At 40.6% G+C, this 18,250-nt stretch overlaps 3 protein-coding genes across 3 annotated transcripts; 1 reads left to right on the top strand and 2 right to left on the bottom strand.

The window, feature by feature from the left end:
- Positions 1-8,455: 8,455 nt before the first annotated feature.
- On the bottom strand, positions 8,456-9,137 carry GCK72_016305 (uncharacterized protein; the record flags this gene model as incomplete). Its single annotated transcript, XM_003098848.2, has 3 exons — positions 8,456-8,551; positions 8,706-8,884; positions 9,095-9,137. The coding sequence occupies 3 exons, from the start codon at positions 9,135-9,137 to the stop codon at positions 8,456-8,458; spliced, it is 318 nt and encodes a 105-aa protein (XP_003098896.1).
- Positions 9,138-9,318: 181 nt separating this feature from the next.
- GCK72_016304 (uncharacterized protein) lies at positions 9,319-10,077 on the bottom strand (the record flags this gene model as incomplete). The annotated part of the gene is made up of 3 exons (XM_003098836.1): positions 9,319-9,435; positions 9,743-9,952; positions 10,009-10,077. 3 exons carry the CDS (start codon positions 10,075-10,077, stop codon positions 9,319-9,321), a joined length of 396 nt encoding a protein of 131 aa, XP_003098884.1.
- A 1,487-nt stretch (positions 10,078-11,564) lies between these two features.
- On the top strand, positions 11,565-17,070 carry GCK72_016303 (uncharacterized protein; the record flags this gene model as incomplete). The annotated part of the gene is made up of 11 exons (XM_053731439.1): positions 11,565-11,668; positions 12,231-12,531; positions 12,581-12,959; positions 13,013-13,140; positions 13,817-13,924; positions 13,979-14,023; positions 14,091-14,497; positions 15,197-15,433; positions 15,480-15,611; positions 15,674-16,112; positions 16,501-17,070. 11 exons carry the CDS (start codon positions 11,565-11,567, stop codon positions 17,068-17,070), a joined length of 2,850 nt encoding a protein of 949 aa, XP_053586211.1.
- Between the last annotated feature and the right edge of the window lie 1,180 nt (positions 17,071-18,250).

The following is an 18,250-nucleotide window of genomic DNA, read 5'->3' as shown; positions in this document are numbered from 1 at the left end:
AAGTCCCTTAACACGGCTAAGAATGAACCAAAAACGATAAAGCCTACATATAATTTTGGAATCAGGGAAACAAGACTTATCAAATGGTAACTAATTCTTTACATCTTGCATTACAAAACTTTTTTTACTAGAAACCAGTTTGCACCATCAAACGAGCTTGGACCAGCCGAATCTTTTACATCTCTGCAACTCGTCACTACTTGGTCCAAATCTTTGTGATTTACATTTTTGGAATTGTCTCGTCTTGCTAATTTCAAAAATGTAAGTTTTAAACGGTTTTGACTAAACGAAAAAGCGTTTCAAGGGGTTTTGTGCATCCAACTGAAGTTTCGGGTTTAAAGTTACTGTGGCAAAAAGTGAAGTAACTCTCTCGAATCTGATCCAAAAAATGTAAAACTTTTATTTTTGGAATCAGTGAAACCAGACGTTTAAATTGAATATACTTATATACTATCATCTTTAACAAAAATTGAAGAACTAGGCTTGTAACTTTCTCAATTTTCACATCAGCTCGATGAAACCTGTTTTTTTGAAATAAGTAAAACAAAACAACTTGAATGGTTATAATTTTCTTCCTTATTCAGCACTGTCATCTTTATCCCTACACACTAATCTCCCATTTCCCGTTTCCCAAAATGTTGCATATATCTATTCTCTAGTGATCAACCATCTCCTTTCTTTTTTGAAACTTTTTCGAAAAGCATGGCGAGGAGAAAAGATAGGAGAAACCGCGCACAACGCCTCATAAATTCCGTCTGTCTCTTCTCTCTTTCCTTAGAGACATTTAGTACTTTCAAAGAGGATGGCATAAAGAGAAAAGGGAAAAAAAGAACCACCTTGAGAAAACGGTTATGGTTTTGTTAATATGTTTGAATGAAGAGGAGGGGAGATGGCAGGTGGTTGAGTAGAAAGGAAAGGTTCAGGTTTTTGAAATGATGGGGGGTTGAAAGTATGATATTTATATTAACAAACGTAAAATTTCAATCTCTTTCTAATGATAGTAAAATCATAGTGATGTGATAACCCTAGCCGAAGCAGGATGATCCTGAAAGTAAGCTAAGCGGTTACATGCTGGTGGAATATATTGCAACTAATCTTTAAATATGTGATGTTTTACGCTCTTTCTAATGACAGTAAAATCAAAATCACTGGAGATAGTATCGCAAAGTTACATCAGCTAGAAACTGTTTTCATTCCCAATTTGTTCAAGTCTACACTATCATATTCAAAATTTTGCGATCCTCCAATAAGCTAGAAATCCAATATCCCCGATCACTCCCCACAAAGTTACGCCTTCCTCAAATACACCCTTTGAGGGGCGGGGCTTATCAGTGATAACAACGCGCGGTGATTGGACGAACGAGGAGAGGCGAAATTGAAAAATCAATGTTCTCGCGTCGGAGACACGCCAGAATGTTCAAAGACAGGTATATAGATAGCTAGATATGGCTAAAAAGCCTCAAAGGCACGTCAGACTAGTAACTATATTATTGAAGCTTTACGATCCGCCTAGAAAACTGAAACTCCCTATCTTTGGAAAATGGGTCAGAGGCACGCCAGACTGTTCCAACGCTTGGGAGAAGGTAAGTTAGACTGGTAACGGGGATTTTTTGCAAGGCTACAATAAAATCTTTAAAAATCCGTCAAAGTCACGCCAGCCAAAAGTTCCCCTAGCTACCATATTCCTCGCGATTTCAAGGTTTTCAGTTCCTGTTCATAGGTATCACATGTCTACCACCAGATTACTTTGGTTAGTCAGTCAGTCACCCTCAGAGAGAGAGAGAGACCAATCGATTGATTGATTATACCAAATGGTGTTTAGGAGATGGAAAAACATTTGTGAAAAGAGAGACGTCTCTATCGGAATCAGGGGCGAGGGAAACAACACAAAAAGAGGTTGTTTTGTAGCGGGGCGCCCTCTCCTCGGCAGGCCTGGCCGTAGAACAGTCGTGTGTGACATGACAAAAGGCGCCCCAAAACTATCCGAAAAAGAGAGAGAGAGAGAGGTAGCGGATTGGAAGCGAGGGAGGATAGATAAACGATAATCGGCTAAATTTGATCGGACAGTCGTGGAGGAGAGGACGATGAATTCAGCCATCATAACACTTCGACTGTATCACAAACATTGACGTCAAGTTTTGGAAAAGTGAGGGAATCTGAGTCTGAATATGAGGATGAGTTTCTGAAGTTCCTCAAAAAGCGTCCCAACTTTTCAGGACTTCCCTGGATCACTACTGTGTTGGAAAACGCGTCAAAGGCGCACCAGACTTTCCACTATCGTATGGAGAGCAGTACTTTCTATTGCTATCAAAATCAGGTTCTAAAGTCAGGCTCGCAGTTCCTGGAGGCCTACGAAAGCACCTCAGATATATTTTAGCTAGTACGGAACCTGGATTTGGATTCTGGAACATAAGGAGAAGTCAAAAACGTTAAAAAAAAACTAGTCAACGGTCAAGGGAGGTTCCTTTTTCAAACGACTCAAGAATTTGGCACCTGATACTTTGGAGTCCGTAGATTCCGAATCTGAATCAAAACTCTGTTAAATCTTTCTGTGAGGCAATCAACGTGAGCGCTGATTGGCTGATCACCCTCATCTGAAATACTGAAAAATCGGCTGAAATTTTGCGAAATCGACTAAAACTCGAACAATTTTCTCCAAAAGCTGAAAAATTAGTTAAAATTGATAGAAAAGTTCAGAAAAATGCTGATTTTCGGTCTGAAAATGCTTGAAATTCCTTCCCAGCGATCTAGACTCACGCGAGACCAAAAATCAGTAGGACCCAAATTGACCCAAAATCAGTAGGACCCAAATTCAAAAGAATCGAAAAAGTGGGGTAAAGAAAATTGAATCAACAAGACTCTGGGAACCAAAAAAAAGTTCATCAAATATTAATCACTTCTCCCTACTCTCCCCTTATTCCCGGTTTCCTCTATCAATTGTTAGGAGGGGGATATTTGTGTACACCGCCCGGGTCTCGAGGATAAAAGAAAAGGTAATTGTAGTCAGCACACTAATTATTCATTACGGACCAGAGAGAAAAAGAAAGAGTGTGTCTGAAGGGGAGGGAGGGGGGGACCTCCCTGGAAAGGGTCACTATCAAAATATACAAATCACAATTCCTTCAAAATGGTCTAACTATGCTCATTTTTCACCTAAAACTCTAAAAACTGAAACATTCGACGGCGAATGTTCAGCTCTTTTGAATGATATAAAAATCATTTTAATCCGACTCCATTGTCAAAACTAAAATAACTCCGTTCATACTTATCATAAAAACCTGAACCTGCACAATTCGACTGCAAATTTCTTCCTCTTTTTAATGGTATCAAAATCATTCTATTCGAAGTGTACTGTACCGAGTTATGTCTGCTCAAAGTGGGCGGGACTTATGTTGGAGTTGTCAGCAGCAGGTCACTAAATTCAAACAAGTGACTTTGGACATCCGGACATCCGGACAACAGTCTGGTCATTTAGACAATCATGAAATTGAGTACCCAATGAATACTAAGCCTAAATCCTATAAAGCCTAAAGCCTGTAAGCCTAAAAACATGGCTGATGAATATTTTGGACACACAGACAGACATCAATCAGTGTATCTGTTGGGTGGTCCTTATTTGAGATAACCTCAGACATTCTGACCTTCGGACATCCGGACAGACATTCTGCTATCACATTGCTTCTACTTTCAAAATATAAACACTTCAATCGTTTATACAATTTCGTCCACAGGATTAGTGTTGGGGGTGTCTTCTGATTATTTCTAATCCTATTGTTATGTTTATATATATATATATATATTCCTCCTACACCCACACTTTCTCTGTTATACTATACTTAACAATTTGTTTATAATGGAAGCTCGGGTGCCCTTCTTCTCCCGTCTCCCAGATAACTACCGGAAGATAAGAATTATATATTCGAATCGAAATAAGTGGGGACCTATGTCAATTCAAATTTAAAATAAAACGAAAAGTGAGATTTATTTTCTATACACCACCGATTACCATAGTAATCGGAAGCCGTCGCGGTTTAGAAATTTTTTTTAAGCGTTTGAAGAATAAAGAGGTTAGGGACCTTAAAAATTCCTGAGGGGTCTTTGGCGCATTAAAGTTAGTTTATCGGTGACTGATAAACTCCGCCCATTTTTTGGTGTGGATTTCAAAAGAGGTATGTTCCAGAATCTTGGGCTAGCTGCATCCCCGCATCATTTTTCACAAAATTTTTTGACTTTTAGCAAAAACGTTTTTTAAGGAAATTATCTGAAATTGGTAGAACTTGGCCGAAATTCGTCATTTTTTCTAAGAAAAATCGCTCAAAAATTGTAAACAAAAAGTGATTTTCCAAGGAAAACCGACTGAAAACCATTGATTTGAGATGAAAAATGATGAAAACTTAAGATTTTAATAGGAAATTGGTTGAAAATGGTTCAAAAAATGATAATTTTTAATGTATATTGTCTGAAACTGGTAGAAATGAGGGTAATGACTAGTACCTACCTAACTTTGACCTCGTTTTTTTCTAATACTAGATTACAAGAACAAAAACTGAATATATATTCGGAATCTGAGTTTTTTCAGCTTTCCAATGATATTGGTCTCGACCGATATCTCCTATAGACGGGTTACCAAATTTAGCTACAGTACGCCGAAATTATGCGAAACTTTCCTTCTTTTTTGTTCTCCAACTTTCCATATTCAAACTTTTCTCCGAGATAACCCTAGAACAATGGGCGACCTTGTGGGGGCTGTATGTGTCATATCACATTCAGCAGCACACCTGTCACCAAAAAACTGGAGACACAAAAAACTGTCTTTATCCGTTTTTTTACTTGTTGAAATGTTGAAAAAAAGAATCACCAACACGGCATTTAGAAATAACTACCAGGGGTGGTGTCTGATTGTGGGGGGAAGGCGAAGGCAAGGGGGATAGGATTTTTTTAAAATAAAAATGCCAAAACGCCATTCTAGCCATCTTAAGATCGCGTTTTAGAAAAGTGCAAGAATTCAAAAAAGTAGTACACTTAAAAAAAAATGTAGCTATTGATTGAGTTACTTTATCCATCCATGTCCATATTTCTAATCTCCCAACCATCACCACCTGCTCTCTTCCTCATATACCACTTAGTGTATCCGAAAACCAATCAACACCCTCCAGGGGGGACCTCCCGAACCGGAAGACAAGGTGACCTTAACAACAACAATAATATGACCATATAAGAGACAATAGGACCCTTGGAGACATCAGAGAAAACCGGTGGCCAGGTGTTCTGAGAGAGAATGAGAGCACAGAAGGCGATGTTTGACAAGTGTGTGCTCGGTGGGAGACGATATTCGATATGATTTCTTTCGGGAGTGAAAACTGACTAGGTGACTTGATGACAACAATCTGGTAGAGAAGAGAGCAAATATAAATTACATGGGGGGAAGTGACAGACGGTTGGTTTCGGTTACCTGGATTTGATTTCATTCGATTCTTTTGTTAATGGTGATGAGAAGGAGACAAGGTTATGGGAGTTGGTAACAAAGGGAGAAGGGACCAATTGAGGGTTTGGAAGAAAATAGTAGGACAAAAAAACAGGATTCGGGAAATTGATGTCCAAAGAACCGATTTGGCTGGAATAAAGCAGATTTAGATGAAAACCAGGAAGATTCCTTTTTTGCGAAGCTAGCTAAGGTCATGGAGTCTGTTTGGAAATATGGGGCATGACCTATACCATCGGAAAGCTGGGAAAACGCTGATTCCAAATATATATTTAGCTTTTGTTATCAAGGCCTGGTATTCGAGAAAAACGAGGTCAAAGTTCTGAAAAATGTCAAACAATTGCATTTTTCAGAACTTTCAACTAGTTTTTCTCGAATACTAGGCATCCTGGGCAAAAATTGAATACATATTTGGAATCAGTGTTTTCTCAGCTTTTCAGTGATACGACAACAAAAAGTGGTCATCTACAAGAATTACGTGTTCGATCCAGAAAATGTAAATTTAGAAATTCGACGGATTCAGAAGAAAAGTGAGCCTCAAGTTTTCAAAATTGGTATATTTTCTGATCAAAGGACAGTATATCTACAGGAGGAGTTGAGAACTACGAAACGGTAGGTGGGAATGTGATTTACCTTTAGACCCCCTAATTACGAAACTGTAGCTCGGAATGTTATCTACTCAGGCCATAGCTGACACTAGCTGACACTTACTCCCGGTAACTCTAGGCCCAACTCCAATATAAAATTAGTAAACTACAAAAATATAGCACTAGACTTACACTATACAATCAGTTTGAGCTCTTTTTGTGTTTCAAGTAGCTATCTTTAAAGGCGCATATCTCAAAAGTGGGCGGAGCTATAAAAAAAGTGTCAACTACAAAAATGCAGCAAAACACTTCTTCTACACAACCAATATAGATTTGGCACAAGTTGGCTGGTTACAAGATTCTAAAGTTAGTTGACCACCCCAGAATCAAAAAAATACTCAACAAACTACCGTACCCCATCTGATGTCATTCACCACTCTCTCAAAAACTCTCAAAACCCATTTCCCCCCAGTTCTATTTCTCACTTCATTTCACATCAAGCTCAGATTTAAACGGTTGTGGTGGTGCTCCTTCCCCAACCTCATCAAGTAGTACTACTCATTCACACCGACAGATTACCCCCCGTTTCACTTTATTTTTAGAGCTTTCGGTCGAATCGGAAGTTAATGGTGTGAAAACGAAGAAAAGCATGATTTGGAGTGACACCATTTAATAGCAATGGAGTGATTTCAGGGAGTTGAGAGGGACCAACTGAAATGTGGGATAGGCTGGTCGGGGTAAGGGGTCTTGGGAAATGGGGGCCTAGAATACAGGTGAAACTGCTGAAAATATTGGAATTGACGCGGCAGGAATTATCAGGGATAGCTGTAATTAAACGTCAGAAACAAAAAAATATCGAAGGACTATTTCTCGCCGAATTTTGCCAGAAATTGAGCAGAGACGATGTGCATACAGCACAACAATGCGGGGCGTAAGGTCCGCAACCAAAATATTTGAATTTTTCCCCGAGTTGTGTTGCGTGCGCGTCGCGGTTTATACTGAAAGATACGACAAATAAACGTAAAATTTGAATTTGGCACTGAGCCAATGAGTTTTACGTTTATTGATCGTGTCTTTCAATATAAACCGCTACTCGCACGCAACGCGACTCGGAACAAATTCAAATATGTTTCTTACACCTCACACTTCTGTGGTCTTTCAGGTCTCAAAAACACTGCAAACCGTATCAAACCAATTTTATATCATTGTAAAGCTGAAAATCCAAGGATTTAGAATATGTAACTCGTTGTGTTTCGACTTTGAAAAATCTGTTTAAAAGTTTTCCTTTTTCATACTCGAGTAGTGTTCTTGGAGAACCTGTAATTCGGCATGGCGTAAATTTTCAGAAAAACCTTTTTAAAATTAGCAGATTTCAGCCAAAACAATCTGAAACGCCAAATAAACTGAAAATCCCTCGAAAAAACAGCCAAACAAGGTAGTTTTAGCCTCAAATTCTCATTTTCAGTCATTTCAAGACGTTTCTTGCTGAATTCCTTTTTGGTACAGAGAATCGCCTAAGGCACCCCAGCCAACTTCTTAACCTGATATCTCGCTCCAGTAGCCACTTATCCTTGGTACAAAGAAAAAAACCGCGCTCTCTCTCTCTCTCTGCTCGCCGGTGGTTAAGATGATAGGTTGTCGATGCTCTTTCGGTGTGAAAAGAAGGAGTTAACACCAGTTGCCTGCCGATAGTGTCAAACATTGCTCAGAGAGAGCCTTCTATTGTATTCCATTTCTCCTGTACATACATACAGAAAGACTCGGGAGTCCATCAATGTTTTGTGCAAACTAGGCTATGTCAACTCACTCTTTCTCTCTCTCTCTCCTCACCCGATCTATTCTACAGTAGTACAAGTGTTAAGATTGAATTGAGGTTGAGTGTATGAATGTTCTCTTCTCATTCGGAGAAGATTGTTTGTTCTCATGTTTACCCCCTCCTCCTCGTCCCCTTCTTAACACTATGTGTATCTCTTCATCACCTCTTCACACTATTTCTAAAGAGGACGGGAGGGGAGGGAGGAAATAGATATAAAAAGGTTTCTGCGAGGGACCAATTGATAGCTGGAAGCAAGTTGAAGTCTGCTCTGATATAATGATGACATGGTGGCGCGACACGTGGCAAACACCAAATTCCACGTGGCATAGTTTTTCGGGATGAAAACCTCGATTTGATATCCTAAAAACCTGAAAAATATTCTATTTTACATCAAAAATTCCCTGAAAAATACAATTTAATATGTTTAGAATCGTTACACGAAGAATAAGTGAGATACAAAGCATTAGAGAGACCGATATGAATAGGGGCGAGACAAGTGAATTTTCGAGGAGCTTACAGAGAGGAAGTTGGGAAAATTTACAATGATTTTACAGGAAAAATTGATAGTTTTCAGTATTTTTGATGTTTCGTGTCCTGATATTCCTTGCGCACGAAGTCGACCAACATCTTCTGCGATTCGAGCAGTTTTGCGTACGTGTTTTCGGCCTGGAATGGGAAATTTAAGTGAAAATTTTCTGCTTGAAGCTATTTCTAAGCGATTTCTGGCACTTTCCAGCCAAAAACTGGAAAAGTTACTTGAAAGACCAAAAACCCCCTTCGAACTTTCAGCGATTTCATGGGATCTCATCTGAAATCCTACCTCTTTCAACCCTTTATCTTGCCTTTCGGCTCTTTCGTGCTCTGCCTGAAGACGTGCGTCGGTGGAGTTTCTTCTTGTCGTCAACTCATCGATTTTCTCATTCAACTCGCTCTTCTCCTTTTCCATTTTACGAATTGATGCTTCTGTTAGTCGTCGTTCTTCGCGAAGGCGTTGAATGTCTAGAATATTAATCTGTGAACCTTAAATTTATTTCGAAATGTCACGTTATCATGAGAGAAACCGAGAATAGCCTGTTTTCCAGCATTCGTTGGGTCAGATTCAAACTAAACACGGATTCACGCTTTACTTTCGTGAAGACGTATTATAGGGACTCCCATATAGCTCGGCTCAAGTTTCCTTTCTCCCAATAATATTCTCTTCTAGCTTACATTGTGATATTTCGTCGTAACTTCCAGTGGAGCGAGAAGACATCTAGCAAGAACCGATTAATGTTAACAAGACAACACGAAGATTTTCACGGAACTGAGGAGAGGATTAGTAGACCATTCATCTTGACTATGCAATAAAAAATTCAAAGAAAATAACAAGTTTTGTGTCAACGCATTTATTGACTTGACAATAACAATAGAAATCAACAATAAGTACTGCCGATTTACTTCTTTCCAGCGGAGACCTTGGCCTTGGCGGTTCCTCGGACCTTCTTTTGTCTGTTCTTTCTCTCCTTACGTTGCTTGCGTCCTGGCTTCTCAACCTTCTTGGCAAGTCCCATCTGAAAATGAAAAATAAGAATTGTATTGTTGGAATGTTTTAGCAGAATCCTTTAGTAAAATTAAAACTTAAAATAACTGTTTTTATTTTATGCTGAACCGATGAGAAACCTTAGCTACGCGCTAACCACATTTTCGAAACATTTCGAATGTTAAAAGTGATCAATCGAAAAAATGGTTAATTTTTGAAAATATGCGACAATTAGAAATCTACATCTCTTTCACAAAAAAAATCATGCTAGTGGAGTATCACTGCCGTTTTTCCGGACACGGGCGTCACATTTATTAGAAACATCGAAAATAACTTACACGGACGAGTCTGTACTTTGGCTCGAACTTCTTGGCGTAGTCGAGGGTGTCGTAGACAAGAGCGAATCCCTTGGATTTTCCTCCTCCGATCTTGGACTCGAATCCGAATGGGATGACGGTGTCCGGGGTGGTCTTGTAGAGCTTGGCGATCTTCTCACGAATATCGGCCTTTGGGACGGTTGGGCGTCCTGGGTGGATCACCTCGACGACCTGGAAAATGAATTTTCCAAAATGATATTCGAAAAAGGAAAAATAAATTAACTTACCATTTGCTTTCTGTAGAGAAGCTTGTTGGTGAGAACCTTTCTCGTTCTGATAGTAACGACGTCACCCATCGTGAAGAATATACCCTGGAAAAAACAGATTAAATAATGGAAATTCTGGGAAAATGGGCGAAAAATTCAAGAATGATAAATGATAAGAATTTGACAAGTATCTTGTCCTTTATAGTTTTAAGACGTTTTCAGTAGAAAATTACAAATTTTCGTGAGAAAAATTACGAAAAATAGGTAATATTCCAATTTTTCAACAATTTTCCATCGGAAATTAAACAAAAAACTGGAAATTTTTATAAAAATTTGCGAAAATTCGTGAAAAAAAGGAAAAAATGATAGAAAAATTGGAGCGGCAATGGTTAAGCGTTTGACACTCAGTCGAGGGTCTCGCCACGATTAGGACGTACGCAGCGAAATAAATGTGTGTGCCTTTAGAAATGGGGGAGATTTACGCGCGCCGTGTAGTCCACTCGGACAAGTAGCAATTATTTTTGGAGGCGAGGTGGAAAAAAGCGAATTTGAAGAATTGCAGAGCGATTTTGAGAGAATTTCTGTGAAAAGTATTATAAATGAATGAGGAAGAACGTGTTTAAACTGGTTTTTCAATGAAACACCTAGAAATAGTAGCGAAAGTTAAGAAAAATAGCTTGCGAAAAATAGCTTGTTTTTCGCTTTTTCAAGAGGAATAAAATGTATTTTATAAAAAGAAAGAGCTTTTTCTTTTGATGGATCACTATTGAGGCTGCCTAAGAATATGAAATCAGAAAATATATAAACGATTTCAAAATTGGTTTTCAGGATTTTCCAATTGTAACAATCTTCAAAACCATCTCTAAACACCATAAAAAACCTCCAAAACACCGCTGAAACTCATTCCAATCATGACAATAACTCATTAAAAATTATTTTTAAAAATGCAAAAATATTTGACCCAGGCAGGGCTCGAACCTGCAATCTTCTGATTAGAAGTCAGACGCCTTATCCATTAGGCCACAAGGCCACGATTGCCTCCCCGCCTCAGTGCGTTTATATGCCGGCGAGACGGCGGGAGGGAGACGACCAGCGGCCACAACTGGCCTCCAGTGAGTAGAGAAAAGTACACATGGCGCGTGGGGTTTCCAGTATTCCAATAGTCCCTCGGGTTAAAAAATTTCAAGGATTCAGAATCCTTCCTATCCAGAAGTATCCCATGCTCCAAGTAGTATCCCAACATTGTAAAAATCTCAAGATTCCAATCAAAATCTGCAAACGGGCAATAAATCCATCCACGTCACTGACACGTGGAGCTTCCATAAATTCTATAAATTCTCTGCGTCTCTCTATCCCCACGTACTATTTTTTCATGACAGATACAATCAGAAAAAAGCGAATCGAGAGATCGATTATCAACACAATATCAACGTGAAGACCTCTCAAGGTCAGTACCGCCCATCTTTTCTGTCCCCCTGCCCCCATCCTCCGATCCATTCTTTATCATTCTCTCTCCCGTGTTCCCCCCACTCGATATATCATCTATTTTGTCTGAAAATATCTGAAACTTTGGCATCATGAGACTGTTGCACACGACGGGCGGTGTAATGCGACAAGTTTCGCAGAGATTTCAAGGATCGAAAGTGTTTCATGGAAAAGGGACACCCACTATTGGAATCAGGTAAATTCGCTTTATTTTGAGGAGAAAATGGTAAAATTTGACCAACTTGGGGGTGAGGGTTGAAAGTTGGAGGAAATTGTTTTCATCCCTGAATTTTCTGCTCCTATTAAACATTAGAGAGGTCAATTTATATTTTCACAATTCCTTCATTTCCCTCTTTGATTTGGTACCAGAACCATGCCATCCGACCCACATTGAAGCAAATTACAACGCTTCAAACTCGTAACCTAGTTTTCTCCCTGATTAGATGGCTGTCCTACCTTCAAACGTATATATTCAGAATCCTCAGATTCTTAGCTATAATTTGATATTAAAATCTTTTTATTTGGCCCGCTCATCGCTGAGATGCAGGCAGCTGAAGTGACAGCTCTCAAGCTTTTCCCGGGAATACCCCCCGGCTTATCTAGTCCTCAATACAATTGCGCTACTTCATGCGTCAGTAGAGCAACTGGTAGTGAGGCTTGCCATCGTTCAAAAGGTCGGGGTTCGATTCCCGGTCGGGTCAAAACTTTTTTTTCTTTTTTGTAAACCTTAAATTTTTCATATTTTCCTCATTTTCCAGACGAGAAACCGTAAACGCATGGGAGCGTCGTGCACCACTCGCCCCAACCCACGTGAAGCGTCTAACCAAGTCCGGCGTGAATGTGCTCATCCAACCAAGTAACAGACGTGCATACCCAATCCAAGACTACATCTCCGCCGGCGCAATTGTCAGAGAGGATTTGAGTGAGGCTCATATCATAATGTCAGTGAAGAGTGTGCCAATCGATCAGTTGATTCCGAATAAGACATATGCATTCTTCTCCCATACCATCAAGGCACAACAGGACAATATGGAGATGTTGGATACTATCTTGCAGAGGGTGAGTGCTTCGACTAAATAGGAAATTATCAACTTTTTGAATTTTTCAGAACATCCGTCTCCTTGACTACGAGAAAATTGTTGACGACAAGGGAAAACGGCTGGTAATGTTCGGAAAATGGGCTGGAAACGCTGGATTCATCGACATCCTCCATGGAATCGGACTCCGCCTGCTCGCTCTCGGACACAACACTCCATTCCTGCATATGGGTCTGGCACACAACTATAATGACTCTCACATGGCTATAAATGCGTTGAGAGATATCGGATATGAAATCGCTTTGGATAGAATGCCTCGTTCACTTGGTCCACTGATCTTCGTGTTCACTGGATCGGGAAATGTTAGTCAGGGAGCAAGAGAGCTCTTTGAGCACTTACCACATGAGTATGTTGACGTGGCCACTCTTCCGAAGGTCGCGCAGAAAGGACGTGAGTTTCTAGGGCATCTGGATAGACATCAGGTATAAATTTTCAATTTTCAGAGTTGAACAAAGTCTATGGATGCGTCGTCACACGAAAGGATCATTTCGTGCCAAAGCATGGAGGACCATTCAACAAACAAGAGTTCGAGCAGTTCCCGGATAGATATACATCGAAGTTCGCCACAGAGGTAAGTGCGCTCTATTGTTAGGCTTGTGAGTTTTGGCTGAGATCGGTTAAGAACGGCTAATATCAAAGATAGCTCAAGATAGGCTATCGCGAAGATTCGAAAATGGCTATTCCGTAATTTATAAAAGTTGTCAATTAACTTTGTTGGTAAACAACTTTTGCCTAACTATCAAAACGTACGAGATATGAAACTCCACTACCCCAACTTTGAACGATTGTATCTCCAAAACCTCAACAGTTGAAAAAAGTTGACAAACTGGAAAATATAGCAAATTTCTTCAAGATAACTTCTTCAGTTGACAACTTTCTAGTAGCTATTCTGGTTTTTGAGATACAAGCGTTGCAAAAACCTAGTATAGATCAATAGTCCTTTTCTCTTATCAGACTATCATCAACTTTCTATTTGTCCCTCTTATTTTCCGTCCCGAATTAGCGTTGATGTAATAAATCACCTATCCCTTTCTTCTATTTTCTTCCCCCCTCGTGGCATTTGTCTCTGTCTTCTCTGGAATCTCTCGAATGATCGGATGATATTGTATCATTCTGTTGCAACAAAAAGGAATGATGTGATCATCAGATCAGCAGAAAAGAAAAAGAAGATAAAAGATTGGAAAATCTGAAATATGTCACGCGCACGTGTTTGATCTTTGGATTTTCAAACAAAACAACATTTTCAGATCGCCCCGTACGCGTCTGTCATTATTAATGGAGTCTACTGGGATGCTCAATCACCACGTCTCATTACTATTCCGGATGCCAAGAACTTGTTGACACCAGTGCAAAGGGTAAGTGTGAACTGAGCTGAGAGATTTCAGTTTTGGTTCTTTCGTTTTTTCCAGAAGCCAAAAACTAACCCCACTACAAGTGCATCGAAAGACGGACTTGTAAGCTTTCACTGACTAACTTTTGACTCCATTCCAAACCACTTTATACCCCTATCCATATTTCCAGTATGACACCCCTGGCTGCCCAACTCTTCCCCACCGTCTCGTTGCTCTCTGCGACATCTCCGCCGATCCAGGAGGCTCTGTGGAGTTCATGCGTGAATGCACCACAATCGACAAACCATTTGCAATCTACGACGCCGACTTCAACACATCCTCCGATTCATTTGATGCCGCGTCCGGATGTCTTGTGTGCTCTATTGACAACATGCCAGCACAGATGCCAATCGAGGCCACCGAACAATTCGGAAATCTTCTGTATCCGTGGTTGTGGGATCTTCTGAACACGTCGAATGATCAGCATTTCGATCGTCTCCAGTGTAGAACTGAAATCAAGAATGCCATCATTACGGATCAAGGAAAGCTGACACCAAACTTTGAGTATATTCAACAACTCAGACAGGATAAGGCAGCGTGAGTTTCTTTTGGGAGAGCGGTGCGCCCAAAGGTGCGCCAGATTATAGTCATGAGATTGATGAGATGAGACAGGGAAGAACAAGAACCAATGAGATAGAGAATGAATTGGGTTGTGACAAACAGTAAAATTTGTTGTTTATGAAAAAAAAGTAATAGTGCATTGCACTGTCTGAAGATTAGAGTGTGCTGTAGTAGTCTAGGGATTAGGTTTGGAAAAAAGTTTTCGACTAATGAAATGTAGACGCTTTAGCTTCTTGACGTTTTAGCAGATTAGAGAAATGTTTTGGTGAAAAGCTGACTGCTAAAAAATGTAGAGCGTATCAGAATAGGTATGTCGATAGTTAACAACTTTTTTCTAGCTAACCTAGCTTACCAGATACAGGCGCTTCAAGATTTTGAACTCTTGAGAGATCTCTAGCTTCTCGGCGCTCTAACAACTTGGCATGACGTTTTGGAAAAGAGATCTTGATTAACAAACTGTTTAATAGTTTACAAATTTTTGATAGTGTTCAACCCTCGGGAGATATAGTAGGTGGAAGTTAAGAAGACTCCGCAACGGACATTTTGGAAAACGCGTCTCAAGCGCGCCAGACGACATTGTAACTGTGTAGGTTTCTGTGATACGAGTTCAGGTCTTCACGTTACTGTAGTTTACCCATTCTCACTCATTTCTCATTTCATTTCCAACATTTCCAGCGCCGCTTCCTCAAACTCCCGCATCATGGGCGGTACCACTGATAAGCGTGTTCTTCTCCTCGGCGCCGGAATGGTGTCAGGACCATTCGCTGACTTCTATTCGAAACAGAAAGACATCCAATTGACAGTTGCCACCGAGACACAACGTGACGGACAGAAACTTCTGGTCTCCCCGAATATCCAGTCAGTTGTGGTGGATGTTGCTAGAGAGAGTCACACCATGGAACGACTTATTCGGTGAGTAGACATCTGGATGAACATATCGACAAACAGATCTTTTTAGTGAACACGACTTAGTCGTCTCCCTTCTTCCATTCAACTTCCATCCATTGATCGCCAAGATGTGCATCTCGAATCAGAGAGATATGGTCACATCGAGCTATGTCTCTCCGGAATTGGAGGCTCTTGATAAGGCGTAAGTACATAGATTCTGGGAGTTTGACAAAGAATAATTTCTCTGTATTTTCATATTTTCAGCGCCAAAGACGCCGATGTCACAATCATGAACGAGGCTGGTCTCGACCCGGGAATCGACCATATGCTCGCCATGGAATGTTTCGATGATATCAAGGAGCACGGTGGTCGGGTCACTTCATTCGAATCGTTCTGTGGAGGTCTCCCTGCTCCCGAGTGGTCGGATAACGCACTCCGCTACAAGTTCTCCTGGTCCCCTAAGGGAGTTCTAACGGCTCTCATGAATCCAGCAAAGTATTTGAAGAACGGAAAGATTGTCGAGGTTCCATCGGGTTCTGTTGTCGATAATCTGATTGATATCGACTTTATGCCTGGATTGAATTTGATCGGATTCCCCAACAGAGACTCCACAAAGTATTCGGATGTCTATGGACTTGGAAACGATTGTAAGACAATTATCCGAGGAACATTGAGATATCAGGGATTCGTGGAGACTGTCAAGGTAGATTGATATAATCCTCTCTTGCAAACCACGCCGCTGCGTAACTAGCTTAAAACGCAATCTTATGAGCTGAAAAATATACCAAAATGTAGATCTCAGCGAGTTCTACGTCCGTGATCTACGACGGGCCGGGTGGCTAATGGCGGTAATGTGCCGCGAGCCCGGAAAAAGTGCCAAATGCGAAAATGGCAAAACAGGCGTTCTAACCTGGCCCGTGGCACATCACCGCCATCAGTTCCGCAGTAGGTCATAGGTATAGAACTCGCCGAGATTTACATTTTGCTATATTTTTCAGCTCATAATATTGAGTTTTAAGCAAGTAACCCGCCGGCCCGGTTTGCAAGAATGATGTAATCTCTTGTACAACAATAATATTTATTGATTTCAGGCTCTCCACTCAGTCGGTCTCTTGTCTGGTGACAATACTGACTCGTTCACCTCGAATGTCGGTCCAGATCTCACTTGGAAGGAGCTAGTTGCCTCGCTGAGCAACCAGAAGCTCGACATTTTCCCGGATTCTCTTAGACACATCATTGAGGAGAAAGTGGGAGCGAAGGGGCTCTCAGCTATGGAGAATCTCGGATTGTTCTCGGATAAAGTGGTGGATCGACATGGAACTCCAATCGACACCCTCGCTCAGTATCTTGCAAAGATTCTTGCATTCAAGGAGCACGAATCGGATCTTGTCGTGTTGAACCATGATATCGGAGCACAATTGCCAGGTGGAAACTCGGAAAGACATCGTATCAGTCTTGTGCAATACGGTAACCCGAATGGGTTCTCTGCGATGGCCAGAACCGTTGGATACACGACTGCTATTGTATCGCATATGGTTCTGAACAACGAGATTCAACGAGCCGGAATTCAACGTCCGATTCTGAAGGAGGTCTATCGTCCAGCACTGAAGCGTCTTCGTGACTTTGGAATCATTCCGACACATACTATTACTCCAATGTAGATCACAATTAGAATTAAAAAATTGTTTTTGTTTCTCCTCTCATTACCCAATATTGCCCATAACGGGTGCGTTTTCTCATTGATCAAAACTTTTGTTTCCATTTTTTTTGATTTATAAATGTGATTATTCTGAAAAAAGGTGTATATCTCAAAAGCCTGGGCGCTATAACTCCCTAGGATGTCTAGCAATCAAAAAGTTGTCAACTACATAATTATAGCCCTTGAAATTCGGTACATTTTTCTAGTTAACAATCTTTTCCTAGACCCGCCCTTTTTGAGATCTAGCGCTCTGAAGTTGGAACTTCAACTAATCAAGAGGACATCCGGAGAGTGTGGAGACACGGGCAGACATGCAAACCATATTTTGACATTCAAATCTGACTCATTTCCTTATCATTGCCTACTACATCATTTTTGTTTATTTACACCGCCCATTTTTTTTCGAAAAAATTCGAAATGTTTCGAATTTTATTTCGCTATAAAAGGAAACCCTTTCTATGCATTTTCAGCGGCTCCTTCAGATTTTCGCTGAAATTCTCAAAATGCGAAAATTCAACGCCCGACCTCTTCCATTCTCTGGATTCTCTTCTTCGTCAGAAGATTCTGAAGATTCTGAATCTTCTCGCTCTGTGACTTCTGAATCCAAAACTTCTGAGTCTCTTCATTCTAGAAGACATTCCAGAAGCTCCAGACGTTCTAGAACTCGTTCCAGATCTAGGACGACGTCAAGAGGTTCTAGAAGAGATTCTAGTAGACGTCAGTCTTCAGAATCCCGTCACCAACATGTCGACGACGACGACTCCTCTCCATGCAGATGCCGTGAAGGTCTCGCAGCTTGGAGACGTCGTCACGGGATTCAGAATCCAGGAAACCCGGATAGAAGACGTCAGAATTCTCCGAATCATCCTTCCTCGCAGAAGATGGATTCTGATTCCTCCACGTCTTCTTCTTCTTCTGATTCATCTTCTGAATCCTCGGATTCAGATGACTCCTCCATGTCATCAGAAGATTCCTCTAGAAATTCTTCTAGAAGACGTCGTCGTCAAAATTCAAGAATCTGGAGACGTCCATATTCCGGACGAACCTATCAATGCCAATATGCTCCGAGAAGATCTTATTTGTACTAAAAATTGAATTTTTCAGATTTTTTTCAGTTCTACACCTTCTAAGCGCTGTCTTCT

The sequence above is a fragment of the Caenorhabditis remanei genome, chromosome IV, assembly GCF_010183535.1.
Source record: "Caenorhabditis remanei strain PX506 chromosome IV, whole genome shotgun sequence".
NCBI classification, from domain to species: domain Eukaryota; kingdom Metazoa; phylum Nematoda; class Chromadorea; order Rhabditida; family Rhabditidae; genus Caenorhabditis; species Caenorhabditis remanei.
This window is presented reverse-complemented; position numbering and strand designations above follow the sequence as displayed.